This window comes from Macrobrachium rosenbergii, chromosome 33 (genome assembly GCF_040412425.1).
Source record: "Macrobrachium rosenbergii isolate ZJJX-2024 chromosome 33, ASM4041242v1, whole genome shotgun sequence".
Classification (NCBI taxonomy): domain Eukaryota; kingdom Metazoa; phylum Arthropoda; class Malacostraca; order Decapoda; family Palaemonidae; genus Macrobrachium; species Macrobrachium rosenbergii.
The window spans coordinates 11,167,741-11,189,515 of NC_089773.1; the positions used below are offsets into that span (position 1 = coordinate 11,167,741).

At 36.9% G+C, this 21,775-nt stretch overlaps 1 protein-coding gene and 1 pseudogene across 1 annotated transcript; both read left to right on the forward strand.

Moving 5' to 3' along the window:
- The first annotated feature begins 9,452 nt into the window (after positions 1 to 9,452).
- LOC136855782 (uncharacterized) lies at positions 9,453 to 16,643 on the forward strand (annotated as a pseudogene).
- Positions 16,644 to 17,486: 843 nt separating this feature from the next.
- LOC136855753 (uncharacterized) lies at positions 17,487 to 21,055 on the forward strand. The gene is made up of 5 exons (XM_067133115.1): positions 17,487 to 17,688; positions 18,536 to 18,589; positions 18,728 to 18,873; positions 19,376 to 19,469; positions 19,712 to 21,055. The coding sequence occupies exons 2-5, from the start codon at positions 18,557 to 18,559 to the stop codon at positions 19,874 to 19,876; spliced, it is 438 nt and encodes a 145-aa protein (XP_066989216.1). The 5' UTR covers positions 17,487 to 17,688; positions 18,536 to 18,556; the 3' UTR covers positions 19,877 to 21,055.
- The last annotated feature ends 720 nt before the right edge of the window (positions 21,056 to 21,775 follow it).

Genomic DNA, 21,775 nt, shown 5'->3' on the forward strand with positions numbered 1-21,775 from the left:
CTTTGTGTTGCGCGAATGGGTGGGTTGAATCGGGCGTGATCTCGAATGATTAATGGTTATTTGCTTTCCGGCAAAACGAGGTGAATTATTTCCCAATTTCAGTGACTTCACAATGAAGTATCTCAGGCCTAACGTGCACAAATTTAGACCGTTACATGAGCTAATATTCACGAGATCAGTATTTAGTTAAACTCTTTGCAATGTTTAATTGTTTTAACGAACTGATAAAAAGTCTGATTGCTACGTTCAGTTATAGCATTTAGTAACGAACTGATAAAAGTCTGATTGCTACGCTTTCAATTCTTTAAATTAAAAATGGCTTTAATAGCAATTTCATTTTTATTTTATAACATAAGTTGACTTCGAGAACCTTATAGCTATTAAACATAGATTTGCTTAACTTGATAACCACAAGAATTGAGACGCCAGTTGGTCTCTGAATAATGTACTGTATTGTTGGTGGAAATAAGTTAAATTCTCTCTCTCTCTCTCTCTCTCTCTCTCTCTCTCTCTCTCAATACATGTCATCGTTGGTCTATCTAGAATTACATTACTGGCTGGAAACAGATTGATTTAACAATTTACGTAACCTAGCGTCGCAACAATTGCAAGACACTAAACAGAATCACTGAACTGGGAAATCTGTAACGTTTCCGAAGAAAAAATTATATAGATTTAATTAATTTTGGGGGCCTTTCTAAAAGTTTATGAATTATATAGGCGGTAATTCACTACGAAAATTTAAGGGGGATTGACAATTGGGGGTGAGAGGTGGCGTGAAATAACGGTAAAATTACTTGACAATTTCTGTAGTGTTTTAGTGGATGTAATGAGCCAATGCCATATTATTATAATCGACTGAAAATTGGGTTTTATTATTATTATTATTATTATTATTATTATTATTATTATTATTATTATTATTATTATTATTTCTGTCCACACTTTTTCTGTCCACCCTCAGATCTTAAAAACTACTGAGGCTAGAGGGCTGCAAATTGGTATGTTGATCATCCACCCTCCACTCATCAAACATAAAAAACTGCAGCCCTCTAGCCTCAGTAGTTTTCATCTTATTAATGGTTAAAGTTAGCCATAATCGTGCTTCTGGCAACGACATAGGCCAGGCCACCACTGGGCCGTGGTTATCGTTCCACAGGCCGCGGCTCATACAGCATTATACCAAGACCACCGAAAGAGAGATCTGTTTTCGGTGGCCTTGATTATACGCCGCACAGAAAACTCGATTGCGCCAAAGTTTCTTCGGCGCATTACTTGTTATTTTTGAAAGTGTTACCATTTTAAAGCCTTGCATTCTTCTCCTCGTATATTTATAGTTATTCCTTTATTTTGGTTTAGTTCTCCATAAACTTCTAGACTTTATGATGGCTGAGAAAAACAAACTTATTCACTTTCCCTCAAATTATTTATCAGTTGTTCTTTTTATTTATGTTTTACAGTTTACTATATTTTTTTTTTTACATATGAGTATTTGAGAGTCTACTTAAGTATATCTTTGTTCTATATACCCTGTGGTCATAATGGGTCATAATAATTTCTTATACCCTGAGGTCATAATGGGTCATAATAATTTCTTATACCCTGAGGTCATAATGGGTCATAATAATTTCTTATACCCTGAGGTCATCATGGGTCATAATAATTTCTTCTACCCTGAGGTCATAATGGGTCATAATAATTTCTTATACCCTGAGGTCATAATGGGTCATAATAATTTCTTATACCCTGAGGTCATAATGGGTCATAATAATTTCTTATACCCTGAGGTCATAACGGGTCATAATAATTTCTTATACCCTGAGGTCATCATGAGTCATAATAATTTCTTATACCCTGAGGTCATAATGGGTCATAATAATTTCTTATAGCCTTCTTTTATTGGTTTTCTTTAAGAGAAAATTGTTGAGAGATGGATATTTCTCTGTCCGTCGGCAATTTTTCTGTCCGCTCTCATATCTTAAAAACTACTGAGGCTAGAGGGCTGCAAATTGGTATGTTGACCATCCACCCTCCAATCATCAAACGTACCAAATCGCAGAATATGAACGGAGGTACAGTAAAAGGAATGAAAGGGGTTGCAGCTAGGGGCCTAAGGCACGCCGCAAAGAACCTTAAGCAACGCCTACGGTGAACCGCGTGAGGTACACTGACGGCACTATCAGACCACAGCTGTTCATGCGAACAGGATATGATAATGACACGGTAATAACACTGTTGACATTCCCACCAATGATGCAAGTTTCACTTTCCTCTGGAAAAATGAACAACAAACAATCTGCATACCTTCCCTGCTTTCCAAATACCCACAATGCATCATACTCTATGCCCTCGTCATCGCGTTTTCTGCCCCTAGGCCTATACATGCGGAATCAAACTTTCTAAAATTGGGAAGAAGAAGAAGAAGAAGAAGAATCCCCTCTTTGATGTGTGCGCGGTCATCGTGGAAACCCGCTGCCGTATAAACAAGACTGCCAAGCTCGTGCATATTTACACGACGTACACGGAGCGTGTCTACGTACACTCCAAAAGTCATCCTCCTTCTGGATGACTTCGAGAATCGCCGTAGGTGAAAGGAATTCTCCGGGAGGAGGAGGAGGGGGGGTCTCTCCGACGGAAACTTGGTGAAATTCACTACTAAAACTGCTTTTAAGCTTCTGAGCTTTCATATAAAACGATTCTAGAGACCTAAATGTTTATTTGAGCTCCTGACAAAGGCAAAGTTCCCCTGGGCCTGAAACTGAGGGCGTCCAACGTCCTAAGAAAGTGAGGTCCTCTCTTTTGAGTCTGGAACAAACAAGCGCAGGTATAAGGCCCGCCTTCCCAGGTGAATGGCCCGATCAGAGTGAAAGGAAGAGGAATAATAGGTGCAAGAGATGGTCCTCTGCCTTCAGAATCATTCAGCCAGTAGTGATATCAAGACTGAGGTTTAGGAGTAGTTCAGTGAGAAGGAGAAGAAGAAGAAGAAGAAGAAGAAGAAGAAGAAGAAGAAGAAGAAGAAGAAGTCGGAGAGTTTTATAATATTTTATCAGTGGTCTCCTGATTTATATAGGTCAGGCTTACGGAGCAACTTCAGAAAAAAATTTTTTGTGGCCTCAACGGAGTGTTTAGGGGCAGAAGGATTCTTCTAATAAGCTTTTTTAGTTTTTGGATTCCGGATTTTTAAAAGGTAAAGTTTTCCCAATTTTAGTTTGGTGGTTTTTGAAATTTTATTAATTTGTTTCTTTAAATATTTATGTGTGTGTGTTTATATATGTATATATTATATACCTATTTAAATGTATATATATGTTATATATAGATCTATATATATACATATATATATATATACATATATATATATATATATATGTGTGTGTGTGTTTACACTTAAAGAAAAACTGAGAACGGATTTAACAGCCTAAAATATAGTAATAATTTTTGTTAACTAGTTTTAAATGACCTTTCCTACCTGTTGAAAAGTAATTTCCCACTGCGTTTCTGTACGTAATATGTAAATTCTTGTTAAATTAAAACTTTATCGTTTTTTGTGAGACGTGAATGAACACGTTCTAACTTTTGTTTTTGATAAACTCATGTCTATTTCAATTTAGGAATCTTACGCGGTTAAAATTTCTCCATAGTTGAATTAATAAATATAAAATATTTCTCAATTCCTAGACTACAAACGAGTGAATTCCTATAAAAAAAATAGTATGTTTAATAATCTATTAATATACAAACAAGTAAAAAAATGCGCCGAAGTTTCTTCGGCGCAATCGAGTTTTCTGTGCATCGTATAATCAAGGCCACCGAAAATGGATCTATCTTTCGGTGGTCTCGGTATAATGCTGTATGAGCCGCAGCCCGTGAAACTTGGTGGTGGCCTGTCCTATACCGTTGCCAGATGCACGATCATGGCTAACTTTAACCTTAAATAAAATAAAAACTACTGAGGATAGCGGGCTGCAATTTGGTATGTCTGATGACTAGAGGGTGGATGATCAACATACCAATTTGCAGCCCTCTAGCCTCTTCAGTAGTTTTTAAGATCTGAGGGCGGACAGAAAAAGTGCGGACGGACGAACAAAGCCGGCACAATAGATTATCGGTCAGTATAATTGATATATTCCTTAGCTACTGTAAGTAATCCTTACACATATATATATGTATATACTGGTTGGTTGCCATTGCGTTTTCATAGCTTCTCTCTCTCTCTCTCTCTCTCTCTCTCTCTCTCTCTCTCTCTCTCTCTCTCTTATTTTCAGTACTGACTATGCAATTATAACATCTTCACAGAAAACGAAGAGTCCACCTAACCTTTTATTATTATTATTATTATTATTATTATTATTATTATTATTATTATTATTATTATTATTATTATTATTATTTAAAAATTGTCATTAATTGTAAAAAGTTGCATCAGCAAAACATATTTAATAATTAATAATTATTGAAAGAAATCTTTCTATTTTGATAATTCCCTAGGCTCTGAGAAAAAGGTATCAGTGTCATTATTATTATTATTATTATTATTATTATTATTATTATTATTATTATTATTATTATTATTACCTAAATACACCTTATAGGAAAGCAGAACTTATTATAACCAAACCTAACTTTACATAACACAAGCAAGCAACACGGCATAACCGCTTGAACTTCTTAATAAATAACAGAGGACCCAAAAAGACTTCCCTGTAGGACGCCGCGCGTCGGTTTCACGCCGCGTGAGCATCGTGCCTCTTTTAGAACAACTCTCTTACCACTCTACATTTATCTCTTACGAGAGCCGTTACAGAGGTAATGGTTCTTCATTAATCACTGCTATTTGGAGGTGGTAATATGGAGGTGGGGCCCCTCGGTGAGATTCTAACACTTTCGTTTAGTCTCATAGTTTCATCACAGCATCTGCTGTGTCAATTTTGGTACTAGTTCCCTCCCTGGTACCATAACCAAAATATATACCCCCCCTCCCCGTCCCCGCACCCTTACACCAATGAAGTTAGGAAAGAGGTTTTAACTAGACACTGTATATTCCAAAATAATCGATGGATTTTCATTAAATCTAGTGCATATATGTCAGTTATGAGTCTATGAATATTTAATTGGGTCTTGATATCAATCAGAATTCATTGACGTTTCCGGGGTTTTCATCCAGGTATCTTAGTTAACAAAAGATAGGCCTATACCCTACAAGAAAGCTTCCACTATACGGTTTCTATGGTAAGCTTCCAGGCCCTAAGATTTCTTCCAGTCCGGACAATGATAAATTTCTAATCTTGTAACCTCAAGAGATGTGCAGAAGTACTTAAATATATACTTGCTCTGTGTTCGAATAAAAGTATAACAAAGTTATGAGCCTACTCTCTTTAAATAAGCCTGAAATCAAATCAGAATAAAGAAAATTTCAACTGAATTTAACAGCAATAACACTGACAGCCTCTAAGCCTAGACCTATGCATTGGACAGTGCAAAGACCCATAGATAACAAATTAATTTTTAATAAAGGCTCCAGCGTGATTTTAGTGCTAAATAATGTTTCTTGATAAGAAGGAACTGTTAATTTTATATACGCAAAGCTGTCACGTGACTGAACATTAAATTTAAGCCAAATTTCATTTATTACAATTTCACGCTTTGAGCAGAAATGTCACCCTTACCCAGAGAGCAAGTGGGTCTACCCAACTTTCCTCTTCCGCTCAGTACAGTGGTATCACTGTCGAACTCTGGAATAATTAACCAACATCTCCATCAAAATATATTCACTGCGACGCCATTTTCAGAAATAATGAAGTCAATCAATCAATTTTCCCCACCCAAACCTAATCCTTCAAACTTGAATGATTGTTATTATTTTTATTACATAAAATGAGAACATTCAACTGAACACTGAAATATGATATACTGAAATCTTACTAACGTTAAACTGAACGCTAAAAGTATATACGCTGAAATAATATTATATATTAAAATGTTATTTGAAAAACGTGTGGCTGCCATATTTAAATGTGCCTTGTGGCTAATTTGTTTTGCAGCTGCAAAGCGAAAGTATTATACCCAGGGGAACCCCGTGTCTTTTTATTGCCACCCTGGGACTGTTTACTTTCTTACCTTTAGCAAAGAGAGAGAGAGAGAGAGAGAGAGAGAGAGAGAGAGAGAGAGAGAGAGAGAGAGAGAGAGAATGTAAAGGGCAGATATTTATAGAAAGACCTTTCTTACGTTGCATGTAAGCTTAGAGGCATTAGTACCATTAGCAAAATTGCCATCAAAGAGTCAATTTTGGCCAATTATTTTGAAATGCGCCGGAAATGAAAGTGATGGCGGAGAACAATTACATAAATATATAAAAAAATACCGTCTTAAATACTTGACACAAATCGTAAATACAAAAACAACCTGCATTCGGATACAAAATCAAACATCATCGAAACACGCTAACGAGCTGCACCGCAATGATGTACGATAATTAGAGCAACGGCTATACTTATTTAGCACCTTCTTTCCCCTTTTGCCCTTACGTATCATCACGCAAAATAAGAAGGAAGTGATTCGCGAATCAAGAAATATATCGAAAAAAAGTCAGTAAATCAAGGAAAACGAAGAAAAAAAGTTGCATAAATCACCTGGTGGTCTCTCGATCGTGACTCAGCTCAAACCGTTTGACACGAAACCTGGAAGAAGAAGAATGGACGACGACAGATGGCCGACAAGCCTCGTGATTTTAAAGATTCCTTTTCCATTAAAGACTGAGTGACTCTGCAGTTTCGGAATGGCGAATGATTTACCCCCCAAAAAATGATTAATCATGATGTAATCCCTCGACTGATGCATCGCACTTAAGAAAAAAAAGGTACCGGTTGGTTTTCTAAATGCAAATAGGTTTGTTAATCACAAGAAACGTATGGAATGTATAATACTTTTCTCATTATTCAATTTTACGATTTTGTTTTCAGTCTGAACATGAGTCTGATTAAGCTTACCTTAATTTATTTCACATGACTAAAAATACATCGCTTTTCCCTGTCAGTACTTAAGCCTAGACTCATGAAATCCGGGAACTTATATAAAAGCATTTTGCTCACTTCAAAAATCTAAGCATATCATTAGAACTAATCTATAAACTATGTTGTAATTTGTTTCCTATACGGAAACAAAACAGAACCACCTGTTTTCTGTCTTTAGCTGAAATAGACATAAGCAGGTATGTCAATATCTTAACGTAGTGACAAATAGGCCTACATTTAAATTTCCCAGATCAGAACTGTGAAAATGCCCCAGAACTAGCGAAAGCTCACAAGAAGTTATAGCACAAAAAAGAAGAAAAACTCTCAAAATCAGAAGGACTATCAAGTCACAGACTATATAGGCTATATAAAAGTTATATTCCCTCGACGTACAGATTTGGAAGAGATTACGAATTTGCAAACTTAAGAAACATTTAAATTAAGAAAAAAATATCTCATGTACTGTACAGGTCTATCATCATTCGTCAGTCACCCTCAACACAAACAGCAATACCTGTTTATATTTAACCTAAGTCAATGCTTATTCAATATATTAAGCATCAACATACCTGAGGGTTCTTCATTGAAATTATATTTCCTTTGATATTCATTAATTTAGCAATTCATTACACCCTCTTCCTCCATTTAACTAAGAGAAATCATGGTTATAGCAAGCACAGAAATAAGTATAAGGATATACCTTTGTAATGGCTCGACATTCCTCAAGCGCTGCCATCTTGAATGACAAATGACGCCCTAATCATATTTCCTGAAAGCACTGTGGTCTTTCTCTTTTTTTTTTTAATGGGAGAGACAGATGTTCTTGCTTTCTGTTACTTCCTTGTCTCTGTATCTTTAAGAATAGATTCTCAGTATTCTTTATACAAGTTGCAAGAGAGTTTGGGTGATAAATATATATTGTTTTTATATCTTGTGCTGTGTCAGTAAGCGAATGAATTAAATTGTTTATATATTATGTTAAGATTGTAGTTTTATGTTTGTGTAAAATTATGAATATGTATATCTATATACACATCTATATATACATCAATAGTTTGCAGACAAGATTACCCATATAAAACAACAATCAAGACAGAAAATTCTATATAAAAAAATAGTCACAAAATCCCAAAGAATTTCTAGAGTAGAAACCAGTTTGAATCTCACGCATGCGCAGAGAAAGCTAAAATCATTTGACCATTATTTTGTATTTTAACCGCAAAAAAATTCAAATTTTAAAATAATAGTATAAAAAAATATACACCCTCTGCCAGCTAGAGTGATTCAAGCATAAAAAAAACAAAAATAAAGCTAATTATACGATAACTTTTGGCGCCAATAACCACCACACCCTCTGTGGGGACGCTTGTGGTTGGAGCAAGAATTGTTATTTTTTCTTAACCTTATTATTATTATTATTATTATTATTATTATTATTATTATTATTATTATTATTATTATTATGCAAGACGAAAGTTTTTATAATGTGAATGTAACGATAATTATGATGATTTAGGCGGGAGACAGCATTAGGTCTAATGTGGGTAAGTGCATAATATCCACTTTAGTATCATTTCTAATAATAATAATAATAATAATAATAATAATAATAATAATAATATATCGACAGTGCTATAGTTGAATGGTAGAGCACTAGGCTCATTTTTGCAAAGGTCAGAGGTTCATTCTACCAGCTGAGAATAGGTAGGCCTAGCAGTGTCACCTAAGGTCAGGAAAAGGGGGCGTGAGGCTTGCAACCTCATCCATATTCCGGTTGTCATTATTTGATATCTCTCCATCTCTAAAAAGATAGGCCTATGGTTCCTGGATAGTGAAATTCTGGTCCTGTATAGGCCTAATCATTCTGGATGTCGGGCGTAAATCGTTCTTTTTCGTAAATAACGGGTAAATAATGGCTTAAATATCATCTAAGATCTTCAGAAATATTTGCTGATAATGTTTCCGATATTCCTACATAACCTGAAAGTCTACAGACGTAATTATGATATTGTTAGAGAAGAGATTGTAATTTATATATATATATATATATATATATATATATATATATATATATATATATATGTGTGTGTGTGTGTGTGTGTGTGTGTGTGTGTGAGAGAGAGAGAGAGAGAGAGAGAGAAAGGTTCTCATAAGTGAGCGTGTACTATCCCTTTAAACATCATTTTAAAATGATAATAATAATAATAATAATAATAATAATAATTCATTAGGCTGACATTTAATATTCTTCGCTCATTACAAAGCAATGAGCGTTTTTAAAGCATAATTGATGCGTTTTTTTAATTACAAATTAAATAAAACTACATCATTCATGAGTTCTATATAATAAATAAAATAAATAAATAAATAAATAAATAAGTAACACCACTTTTAGCAGACGCCCCCAAAACAGCGGCTAATATTCCCCCCAACTTCTCGCAGATGCTGCCCACCACGAGAGCGACGCCATCAGCTAAGAAAACCAAGAGATATGGAGCCATACCTCCCTCCCCATTCTACTTCTCCCTCGTTTTCGTCCTCCTCCACCTCGGCCGGTCCTCGGAGGCCTTCCCAGGGGCGTCGAAGCTGAACAACAACATCAGGATCGTCAGCGAGAAGGAGGACTTAGGGAAGAGCCCCCGCGAAGCCGGGAACTTCTTCGACGGAGTCTTCGACTTAGGAGACGCATATCTGGCGCCCGAGGTCCTCGCCGGAGCGGGAGGGGGGTTCTATGCGGGTGGGGGAGGTGGTGGAGGAGGAGGAGGAGGGTTTGGAGGTGGAGCAGGAGGAGGAGGAGGAGGAGGGTTTGGAGGTGGAGCAGGAGGAGGAGGGTTTGGAGGTGGAGCCGGAGGAGGGTTTGGAGGGGGAGGAGGAGGTTTTGGGGGTGGAGGAGGCTTCGGTCAGCGTACCGTCACCATTACTCACACCAGTTACTCGCAGGTAAGAGTTTCCTCTTAAAACACCGGACATTTAAAATGTTTAATGAATCTCTCTCTCTCTCTCTCTCTCTCTCTCTCTCTCTCTCTCTCTCTCTCTCTCATGAAGCGCGCAATCGTTACAGCTAAAATTGATGTTTTAAAACCAAACATAATTGTAAACACATAAACCCGTGTAATATATTTATATATACATACACACATATGTGTATATACACATATATGTTTATGCGTGTGATCATCACTCAAAGTCCATTTACAATTGCCTTTTCCAAGCAACCTAACCAAAGAACAATGAAACTGATTGCAAACAATCGCCCGTGTATTAACAGCCCAAACCACATACCCAGAAAGAAAAAAAAAATAGAAAAACACAATCAAATTGCTGACGAATTCTCCCCAATTCAAAACCGAACAATATTTGCGTTCCGGTAAGGAACCAATTCACCTTTTCAGAAGACTGTTGCGCCTAGACGTGGCCACTTTCACTTTTAACAATAAATAAATCGGGGAGGCTTTCTCTTCTTCAAGATCGTTTGCTCAAATGATGTTCCTGTGATGTAATTTCGATGGTATGATGTTCCGTTGATTTAATACCATGTTAAGTTATCGAGAAATCTTCTCGATATATATATATATATATATATATATATATATATATATATATATATATATATATATATATATATATATATATATATATATATATATATATATATTTTAATAAATGTCTTACCCATATTAAACGAGATATCCTTATCGCATTTTCCATCTCTCTCTCTCTCTCTCTCTCTCTCTCTCTCTCTCTCTCTCTCTCTCTCTCTCTCTCTCTCTCTCTCTCTCTCTCTACTAATATTCACCAGTTGTTCAGTATAAATAATCAATTATAATCCATACCCCATTACGCAAAAATCTTAATTATTTCACCACGACAGAAAAATAACCCAATTTTCCCACCAATGACCCCAATATAATCTCTACTTCTCAAATGTCGACAAATTATATTAATACGCGATATCTTTGATCCCCTAGGGGCTAGTACTAACCACGGCATCCCAAGGAGCTTCCGCCATGTTTAGTACTAGCGCCTCGGGTTGATACCAAAGAACCGTCTTATTGCAAGAAATAATCTCAGCTTCTATTTCGTTCCAGGTTTTAGTAACGCAGACTGTGACGGATACAAGCATCAGTTACGTAACCCACCGTTCTACGGATTACATCACACAGGTGAGTTTTGGGTCAATCGACAGTTCAACAATGTCACTGCAGACTCGACGCCATTCGGCAAACAGTGAGAAAATGTCACTCACGTGAGTTTTTTGGTCAGTTATTTAATAATGCTAGACTCGACGCCATTCAGTAAATACGGGGAAATAAAGTACGAATCGGGAAAGGAAAGTATGAATCAGCAAAAGAAAGGGCGAATGAGGAAAAGAAAGTACAAAAAGATAATGGGAGACTTTCTCCAACTCTGTCGCTAATGGAAGCGTCTAAAGAATGAACAATGGTAACTCGCAGATGTTTTAATATTTGTTAAATTATCCATGAACCTTATCGTTTACCTGATGGTTATTCAACAAATATGAGTTAAAAAAAATCATATGCAACGAAGGGCATGGGACTAGCAGCCCCATTCCCAAAAAATAATCGGGTTTCTGTGGTCAAATTATATAATTTCACGATATATGAAACTCGCTAATTATCTACAAAGTTCAAAGACTTTCCGATATACTTTCCTCCTTAATATATTATTTCCTCATGGGGAAATATATTGAAAAAGGGAGTAATACTCAAAATAAAATAAATAAAAATAAATAATATGAAAATAAACACAAATAACTTTCTCTCTTAAGAGGAAGTAGGTTACGAAATTCAAAAAAAGATGACTCGGCAAATGGCAACACTGTTTATAATGGTCGGCGAGCGTTGCCGTTTCGTTGGATAATTGTAATTGTGTCATGTTTACCGAATTGTTTTGTAAGAAAAAGTGTGAATAAATCAATAAATTATGTGTATAAATAGATAGATAGAGAGATAAATAGATAGATAGATAAATTGGTAGGTAGATAGATGTATAAATAGATAGATAGATAGATAAATATTAAATATATATTGAAAAATAAAACTAACCTTGTCGAATACAGGTAGGTAAAAATGATAAACTCACTTGTCTGTTAAAATTGTCCTCTTCATTATTCATTCATTATCTCTCTTCTCCCTTTCACAGACCGAGCCCCTGCCCATATACAGCACAGAGTACCTCACAGACTACCGAACGGAGTACTTCACAGAGACGGAGTACAAAGACGTACCCGTCTACACGACGAATTACGAGACGAAGTACGTCACCCAATTCCAGACCGCTGACGGACTTCCACGAAGTACCTGTCTACAGTACCATAGTCTCCACCATCTTCCACACGAAGTACCGCACGGAGTACCTGACGGAGACGTCGACGGAGACCTACCCCATCACCTCGACGGTCTACTCGACCTTCACCGAGACGTCCTACCTCCCGACGTCTTTGACGGAGACGCACTTCGACACGGAGTACATCACCAGCACGACGCACCTCACCACCACGGCGTACGACTACGTCACCACCACGACGCACATCACGGAGACGTCGTACCAGGACGTGTACGTCACGGAGACGAACGAGGTGCCCACGTACGTCACGCAGACGATCTACAAGCAGGTCATCATCACCCAGACGCTCAGTCTGCCGCAGTACATAACGACGACGTACGTCAAGGAGCTGGTCGTGACGCAGACGACCACGGTGCCCCTCTACCTGACGACCACCGCCGTTTCCGAGGTGCACCTCACGACGACCAGCACCTACAACAACTACATCACGACCACGGTGCCGTCGTACATCGTCAGCACCGTCGACAGGTTTATCACGACGGCCATTCCCTTCTACGTCACGACGACGGCCACCGTGCAGGTACAATACACTAGGCCTAGCGAGTCCTACAGCTACAGCAGGAGACCTGACTACTACTTTTGAGAGAAGTAGGAGACCTGACGACTACTTTTGAGAGAAGTAGGAGACCTGACGACTACTTTTGAGAGAAGTAGGAGACCTGACGACTACTTTTGAGAGAAGTAGGAGACCTGACGACTACTTTTGAGAGAAGTAGGAGACCTGACGACTACTTTTGAGAGAAGTAGGAGACCTGACGACTGCTTTTGAGAGAAGTAGGAGACCTGACGACTGCTTTTGAGAGAAGTAGGAGACCTGACGACTGCTTTTGAGAGAAGTAGGAGACCTGACGACTACTTCTGAGAGAAGTAGGAGACCTGACTGCTTCTTCTCAGAAAATTAGGAGACCTGACTACTACTTTTGAGAGAAGTAGGAGACCTGATTACTACTTTTGAGAAAATTAGGAGACCTGACTACTACTTTTAAGAGAAAGAAGAGACTACTACTTTTGATAGAAAGGACAGACAAGCAGGCGACCTGACTACTACTTTTGAGAGGGAGAAACAATCAGCAGACATCACTACTACTTTTGAGAGAAAGAAGAGACAGCTTAAGACATAAAAAGGACACAACTGCTTTTAAATGAAGAGAGAGAGAGAGAGAGAGAGAGAGAAAAGCAGCGAGACAATGACAAAATGACACAACTAGCCAACAACAATACCTAATGACAACAAGAGATTATCACAATCACAATGCTTCTATTCAGTTATTTTTCACATTAATAGACATCTATATATCGTCTATTCAATTCCAAAAGAATTTTTCCATTTTCTAGTCAAGACTTTAAGACTTTTATTCACTCATTGCAATTTTTACTGATTAAGGACACGTCCGCGTTCACACCATTCATAATTAAAGGTTTTTCTCGTTCACTAGTCAAGAATATAGGTTGTTATCAAGTGGTTTATGTTACATTCTTACGTTTTAGGTCATTCTTTAATTTTAACGGTTGTTTTAGTATTTCCCAAGCACGTTTTAAACCTCTTATTTACTAGTCAAGTCTAAAAATGACGTTTGTTTTCCTTTTGTTAGGTAGTTTAAGGCTAAACCGTTGTTTCAATGCACTGAATTGCAATTGCATCGTTTAGTTCCATAGATATTCACTATAATTCAAAGTTAAACGATTCATCTTAATGGCTTCCCTCGTTAGACCTATCTTAACGTAGCATTTTCTCTTAATGGCTATTTTGAAACCTAGGTCTAAGAGGTGTTCTGTGGTGAAATGGCTAATTCTGACGCCAAATAACTTTTGATTGTTGGTTTTCTTTAGAAAGTCTCTCCGATGTGAGAAAATAAGAGTCCAAAGCATCACTATGCTAGCAGATTGGTATGCCCCCTTCTTTAATACTTTAGGCTAAGTAAGCTAAGCCCAGAGTTCAAAGTTCACGATACAATAGCAGCCTCAAATTAGGCCTACAATAGGAAAGACATTCAGTAATTAGGTTTGAGATAACGAATTATCCTTAAATTACGCGTACAGCAAAGCTTGTTCCTTAGATTAGATCCAAAACACGTTCTCCTCCACTTAGGCCTAAAAGGAATTGAAATAATTGATTAAGGTACGTTTCTGTCGTAGGCCTAATTTGAAGTTTTTTTTTTTTTTTGTCGTGGGCGTATTTCGAGGAAAGTAAAAAAAGAATAGCGTACAATTCTGAAGAAAGTAAATTGACTCGCCTCTTGAAAAAGGATAACCCTAAAATAATGAACTAAAAAAAAAAAGAATAAAACGCAGAGAAAGTTATCTGAGATTTCAAGACCTTTAAAACCATCCCACAACTTCCAGACATTTCCAGGTAAAGGAAACTTTCGCGCCTTTTCTCGAACGTAGATGGCGGGAAATGAATAAGAAATAGCATACAGGAATATCACTCAAAGACACGAACTGTTATTTGAAGCATATAATCTTTAGAAATTCTTATGGGAAGCAGAATTTCGCTACATGATGGTATTTTAGGCTTTAGACAGTATGTGCGAGTGTATCTTCACACATTTGCACGCACACACACTTATATGTGTGTGTGTGTGTGTGTAGTAGCATTATTTAACGAGAAACAAACAGAAATAGGTAAAAATAGCTTATTAAAAGCCTTAAACTGCGAAAGTTTAGCGCTCAAATGAAATTTCCTCTCCCCGCCAGTAACGAAAAATAATTAAATAATTTAAAAACTAGCTCCTTTAAAAGCCTTATCTATATACAGCATGACTCTACAGCATGAGATAGTACTATAAAGGATACCTTTACGATCAGACATTACTCTGTAGACTCAGACTAACTGACAAGAAGGAAATTAAAAAAAAAAAAAAACGGCCTCACCAAACTAGTCAGGATAGACCTAGTCTAATAGTCAACTTATCGTTTTATCTGCTTTCCTACTGCACGCCTAAGTACACAGACTATGTAATATTACTCTTTATATATAATAATAATTGTAAGGCTCCCATCGAAACATGCATGACAGTTTTAGCATTAGAGTCACTACAAAACGAACTGTACAGAGTTGGGGAAAAATATATCACTCCCTTGTCATTTAGCCGAGAGTAGAAAAAACGTAAATCATCCATTTGACGTTAAAAAGTGTCTAAATATCCCCCTCCGTTGCATTGGGTGGCCATTGGGAACAACTTGAAACGTGAGGGAGGGAAAATGAACATGAACGCTATTTTATGATGAAACCTGTCACAGCTGAGCAGCGCCAGCGCCGAAGCGCCCTACATATTCAACAAGATGGACCAACGTTTTTTAAGACACGCTTCAACCGCCACCGCTTCTCCCTCCCCGTCCCCGCCGCCAGAACAGAATAAGGAAATGCTGCGGAAATGGCTATGGTAATGAAATAAACTTTCTTTAAATATGTTTCCATGAATTTCGTTAAGGAACGAATGACCAAACTAGGCCTATGTAGACTAACTCTCTAATAAAAAAATTTGCATAGGCCTAAACACTAATGATAAACTCAATCTTTGTGTAGGTCCAGAGATTAATTCTTCTCTTTTTATGAAAATTATATATTTGCTTAGGCCTAAAAACTAATTATTGACAGTTTTCCCCATCCTTCTTTCCATAAAAAATATATATGCAATCCTAGCAATTATTTTTCCAAGACCTTCTCATTGGAAGAAACTTGTTTACATAAATTTACAGACATGTGAATGATTTGATCCTAAACTGTATTTAATCATTATTAAACTGTATCTTATGATTATTAAAGAATCCTATTTTTTCAGTACAGAAAGTACTAAGTATAGAAAAGTCTTATTATAGATCAATATCTTTCCTTATCTCGACAGGCGCAGACGACCATAAGAAGCCAGTTCGCAATAGGCCTACTCCTAGGAACACAGAATGGAAGCTTCAAGCAACGCCAAAGAAACCGAAATCCATAAATCATATGGCTGTTCTCAAGTCCATGATATATAACGATGTGATAATATGTTATATAGTGCGATATATTTATCCTTAACAGAAAACAAATCTGGATTGGTAACCAGATCTATTTCTGGATCAGTAACCAGATCTATTTCTGGATCAGTAACCAGATCCACTCCTGGATCAATATCCAGATCCGTTCTAAAATCTAATGGACCCTCCCTAGGCCCATAGCCCTCCCATTAGCAAAATTTCATTTGAATGAGTCGATAACTTTATCGTGAAGTGCGAATTAAAGTTTCTTCTTCTTCTTCAAAAACCAGTGCCTTGTATATTCTAGATTGGGTGTTGTTATTGATTACTGTTGAGACTTTAATAAACTTTTTTTATGTTGTTTAACGTGGTTTTAATGACCTTTCATCGAGGTGTTTATGAATGAAAAACGAAGAAAATAAAAAGTCAACAGATTGTAATTCAAAACTAAGCCTAGACCTACGTCAGGAAACAGTGTATGTTTATTGTGAGTGTGTAAACTAGTAACTCGCTTTGTGTAGGCATAATATTTCCTGATTAATTACATATTATGATTATTATTTCAATAATAACACGTTTCCTCTAATAAAGGATGGCTTCCAATTAAAACAAGGTGGTATTCACTGCTCAATTCATATTTGATTTGCACAGAAAACTTCTGCAACATTAGTAGCCTCGTATACCCACTATTTATAGTAATTAAATATTCAGGAAATATTAATAAATTTAGGCGGGAATTATTTCTTATAGTTAAATAATATTGAGAAAGTATTGAAGGTTAAATTAGCCTAACACTTGCCTTCTAAGAGAGCACCTTGACAATGTGTACCATTGTCAACAAAAAAATTGTAAAAATAATAATAAATCTCGTTAGCTTTTTTTCTTGAGGGTCTGAGATGCAAAAAGGGATAATTCCTATCATAATCAGGTCCTTTCCTGACCTCAAACGTTTTACAGAAACTGAGAACAGAAAATGTACAAAAAATTACTAAAATGGATCTGTCTTCTACACGTTCATATTTTCCGGACGAGAAACCCCCAGGGAACCTAAAGCAGAAAACGTGAGAAAGACGAGCCATTATAATTCAGAAAATCTCTGCTTTCCCACTCGTTTATGCTCGCGACCATATGGTGGAACCAGAATATTCTCTAGCTAGTCCTTGGTGCACCCGTCACTGGACTGCCACTGTGCTTTTCCAGTCTAGGTTTCAGAGTGGTCCAGGTGACAAGCAAGGTTTTAGGACCTTAAGTGACATTTGAAATTAAGGAAATAAGTCAAGAACTCTGAGGGAAAGTGAGATGAATGGCTCTAAAAGGAGGAATTGACGGAGAAGGCGGAATTAGACAAGAGGTGCATATTGTGTGTTTTTTGTTTTGTTATATTTTTATTTCCATAAATAATACCGTATGGAGGTTACGTATTTACAAGTGTCTGTTGTATTTGTTATCTCTCGTTTTCTTCTCCCTCTGTGTCTAAAATGCTGTATTTCAAAGAGGTACTGATGAATATATACCACAGAGTTACTCAGATATCCCCTAATCTACAGTAGACCTATATCTGAATTAGCCAAATACCCTCTAGAGTTACCCTGATAGCCTCTGAGTCACTCAGGTAACCCCTGGGTTAACCAGATAACCACTGAGTTACCCAGGTAACACCTGAGTTACCCAGGTAACACCTGAGTTAACCAGATAACCTCTTGAGTTAACCAGATAACACCTGAGTTAACCAGATAACCTCTGAGTTAACCAGGAAACCTTTGAGTTAACCAGGTATGCCTTGAATTTACAAAGTGACCCCGAATGAACCACATATACCCGGAGTTAAGCAAATTACTGCATGGATTAACCAAGAACCCACCCGTGGGAGTTACAAACCTCAGGGTGAGAACTTGTGAACCCCAGGGCCACTGAAATAAAGATCTTTTAGAGAGAAATCGCTCGAAGCTGGATTAGGCCGAGTGTGAACGAGAAAGTTGGTCATTCATACAGATGACTGCTGGCCTGATCGCGCTGCCATAACGCTTCTTCTTCTTCTTCTTCTTCTTCTTCTTCTTCTTCTTCTTCTTCTTCTTCTTCTTCTTCTTCTTCTTCTTCTTCTTCTTCTTCTTCGTTTCAACCAGACCTAGGCTAAGTAAGGACACATCCCGTCTGTCATTCTATAAAGTAGACATCTAATTCTAAATTACTTCCCTCAGATATCAATCAAATGGCTGTGAATGGCTACCATATCTAATCTGGAAACCATGAAGGTAAGAAATTTGAGCCAAATTTAAACATACTGATTTTGGAAATGTGTAATAATCTTAGTGTACAAAACTGGAAGTTATTAATAATTTTAGTATGTTATCGTTGTGTTAGTCTCATTAATGGTTCATCCTCACTTTTAGAAAGGAATTATACGATTCGTGGTTCTGTGGATGGTGGCCTTCGGTGTAACAGGAGATGAACCCGCGCCGGCGGAAAACGATTGCAAACCTGTAACTATTTGGGTGAAGACCACCGAGTTCCGTAATATGGCTCAGGAAAAGAGCAGGTGAGTAGTAAACGAAATGAGCAAACGTAGAAGTAAATATGAAATAAAAGGGGATAATTTCTTGCGCTACTGTTTGGCGGGAAACGCCGCCGTTTGGGAGGACGTTTTGTGGAATCTTTCACCATCTTCGTGTGAGACTTTGTACCTAATATCTTTCATTTTTCTAAGTTTTCTGGAAAATTGAAGTTAGGAATAATCATTAATGTGAGGAATTATAAGGTTAAACAGTCGTTACTTCACTTTTTTTATATTAATATTAGCTAATCTGACCATTTTTTTAAATTAAAATATGTCAGAAAACATTATCCTGGGACTCTCGCCTTTAGCGTTATCGTACCGCACAAAATAGTCATCGTTCTTTCACATGTATTAAGACATTACAAGCCTTTATTTTTAAGTTATATTATATCAGTTTAACCATTTCATGTGGTCAGCAACAAACAGTTGTCATATATTCCAGTTACAGATATTATTCATTAAAGGAATTTCTCTTTCTTCGCAGGCAGAGCATGACTTACTACGAGGTACCCCAGACGGTAACACAGATTATCCATTCAACTAAGATGATCCCGTACTTCGTAACTCAGACGCAAAATGTGAGTTTAAATCCTAATATCTGCTTTGTAATTTCACGTTCAGATTTGCAAGTGACACCTCCCCCTTTTTTCTGTTTATAGACTAATAAAAGCAAAATCACCATTTTTAGTCTGTTTATAACTTAATAAAAGCAAAATCACCATTCTTAGTCTGTGAATAACTTAATAAAAGCAAAATCACCGTTTTTTAGTCTGGGTATATCTTAATAAAAGCAAAATCACTGATTAGGTCTATCCCTTAGGTTCCGGAGTTCAGGACGCGTGTGGCAACTCTCCCTCAGTACATCACCCACACCGTCTTCTCGACGTTCATAAGGTCGGTGACCAAAACGGAAAAACGCTACAACACCGTCACTGCTACGAAGACACAGCAGTTCTACGAAGTGGTTTGCTCTGAAGACTACTAAATTGTTCTTAATATATGTCCTGTGGGGTACCAGGTTCTTCCTCAAGGGGATAAGTTCTGGCCCTTTCCCATATACTCGTAGGCTTAGGATTTGCCAGCGAGACTAGCAGACTCTTCGTAAGGAGCTGTTGAACTTGACTTGTTTTTAAATACCAATATTCATTTGAAGCGAGCTGACCTGCATGCTTTAGGCCTATCAAAATTTTATATATGCTTGTATATTCAATATGTTCAAGGATAAGCCGTTATGACACAGTAACTATGGGACTAAAGAATTATAAAGAATGGCCAATGCCAATGATGAAAACAGCAAAAGAGGAGATTAATTTGGCGTGCAGAAGTATATGTGTAATTAATCGATTTATTATGGACAAAAACTAATCACACAATTCGTTCTTTTACGAAGAAAAACAAGATTTTAACCCGTTACAGCCATCTACATTTGTTGGTCAGTAGTTGCGCGCGGTCATTGAACATGGAGAATCAAAAGAGGCTGGTTTAGAAGAAGAAATTGTGAGTTGGATACCGGGGTCTGTAATCGAGATACAATGTTCAGTTGAGGAAAATCATAAAGTTTAGCTCTGTGGCAAATGTTACGAAGACGCAAGAACTGGTGTTGGCAGGATAAGTGAAAAAAGTAACTAAACTTAAAGACAAAACTGATTACGAAGATGGGTCTAGGGATGGCACATTCTTCTAACATCAGGAATTATCTTAAAAGCCTGGTGGTAGCTTGCTTGGATGGAGAGTCTGGGAGAAAACTTTATCCAAGAAAACAATAACTTTTGTCTGACTAATAAGAAGTTGCCTCCTTAATGGATGAATTTTAGAGCGATAAGAGAACCTTCAAAAACAAATGTAAGAGGTAAGTGAATGATAGACTTAGATTTGCTATGGGCTATGCTAAGTGGAAGATTTTTTGCAGAAGTTTAAGATCGCCATTGAAGCCCGTAGTCGTCCGAGCTTATTCTGCTCCGTCTTCTTCTTCCCATGACCAGAATACCATATTTTCATCATCTGTAATTATTTTATATTTGCTTTTTCAGCTGAAAATTGTTCAAAGATTATTTTTTCACCCAAAGCCATTTCTTCCTTCTGATTTATAATTCTGTCTTCATTATTCTAGCACCCACCGTCCCAGCCTCTATTTTTGTACTGTTTGTAATGTACTCAAGTACACTTAGCGTCACTGTAATGTTATCATATTACAATAAAAGTATTATAATTTAGGTTTTTATTTCACAATTCCAGTATCCGTATGTATGCACTGACAGCAGATGCTAAATTGGGTTATTCTGTCTGCAATAACTTTGTTTTCCACATATATCAGCATTCTATTCTGTGGAAAAAATATATAGCCTTTTAGACTTTTCTGTGCCATATACTAATAAATGAGTGTAAGAAATGTTCAAGGGACTTCTAAAATATTATTCTGAAAACTGAAACAATAATTCAGAACTATTAGATAACCATACAAAGAACAGAGCACTTTGCTATTAGATTTTGTAACAAAGTTTTGACAGATATGTATATCAGGTGAGTACTGTATGTATTCTTATGCTTTGGAAATTGATCTTTGTTTATGGTAAATGTTGAATCTAATGGACCAATACTTAGGAAAAAAATTCATCAATACAGAAAGCAAAACTATTGTTGTAAACCTACTTTCTCACTTGGCATCGTAGCCGACAAATAGATTTATAGTCTTCCTGGATATTCATTTATTTATTATTATTTTTTCTGTTCGTTTCCAGGAAAGGTCTGTTTTGCACTTATTGGCACCATTTCAAAATTTCCAAGCTTCCACTCTTCTCTTTTATTCGCCTTTCTTACTTATTCATGGCTAGATAGTTCGTTTCATATGAGTTAAGTATTCATCAGCCATTAAAGACTTAAAATA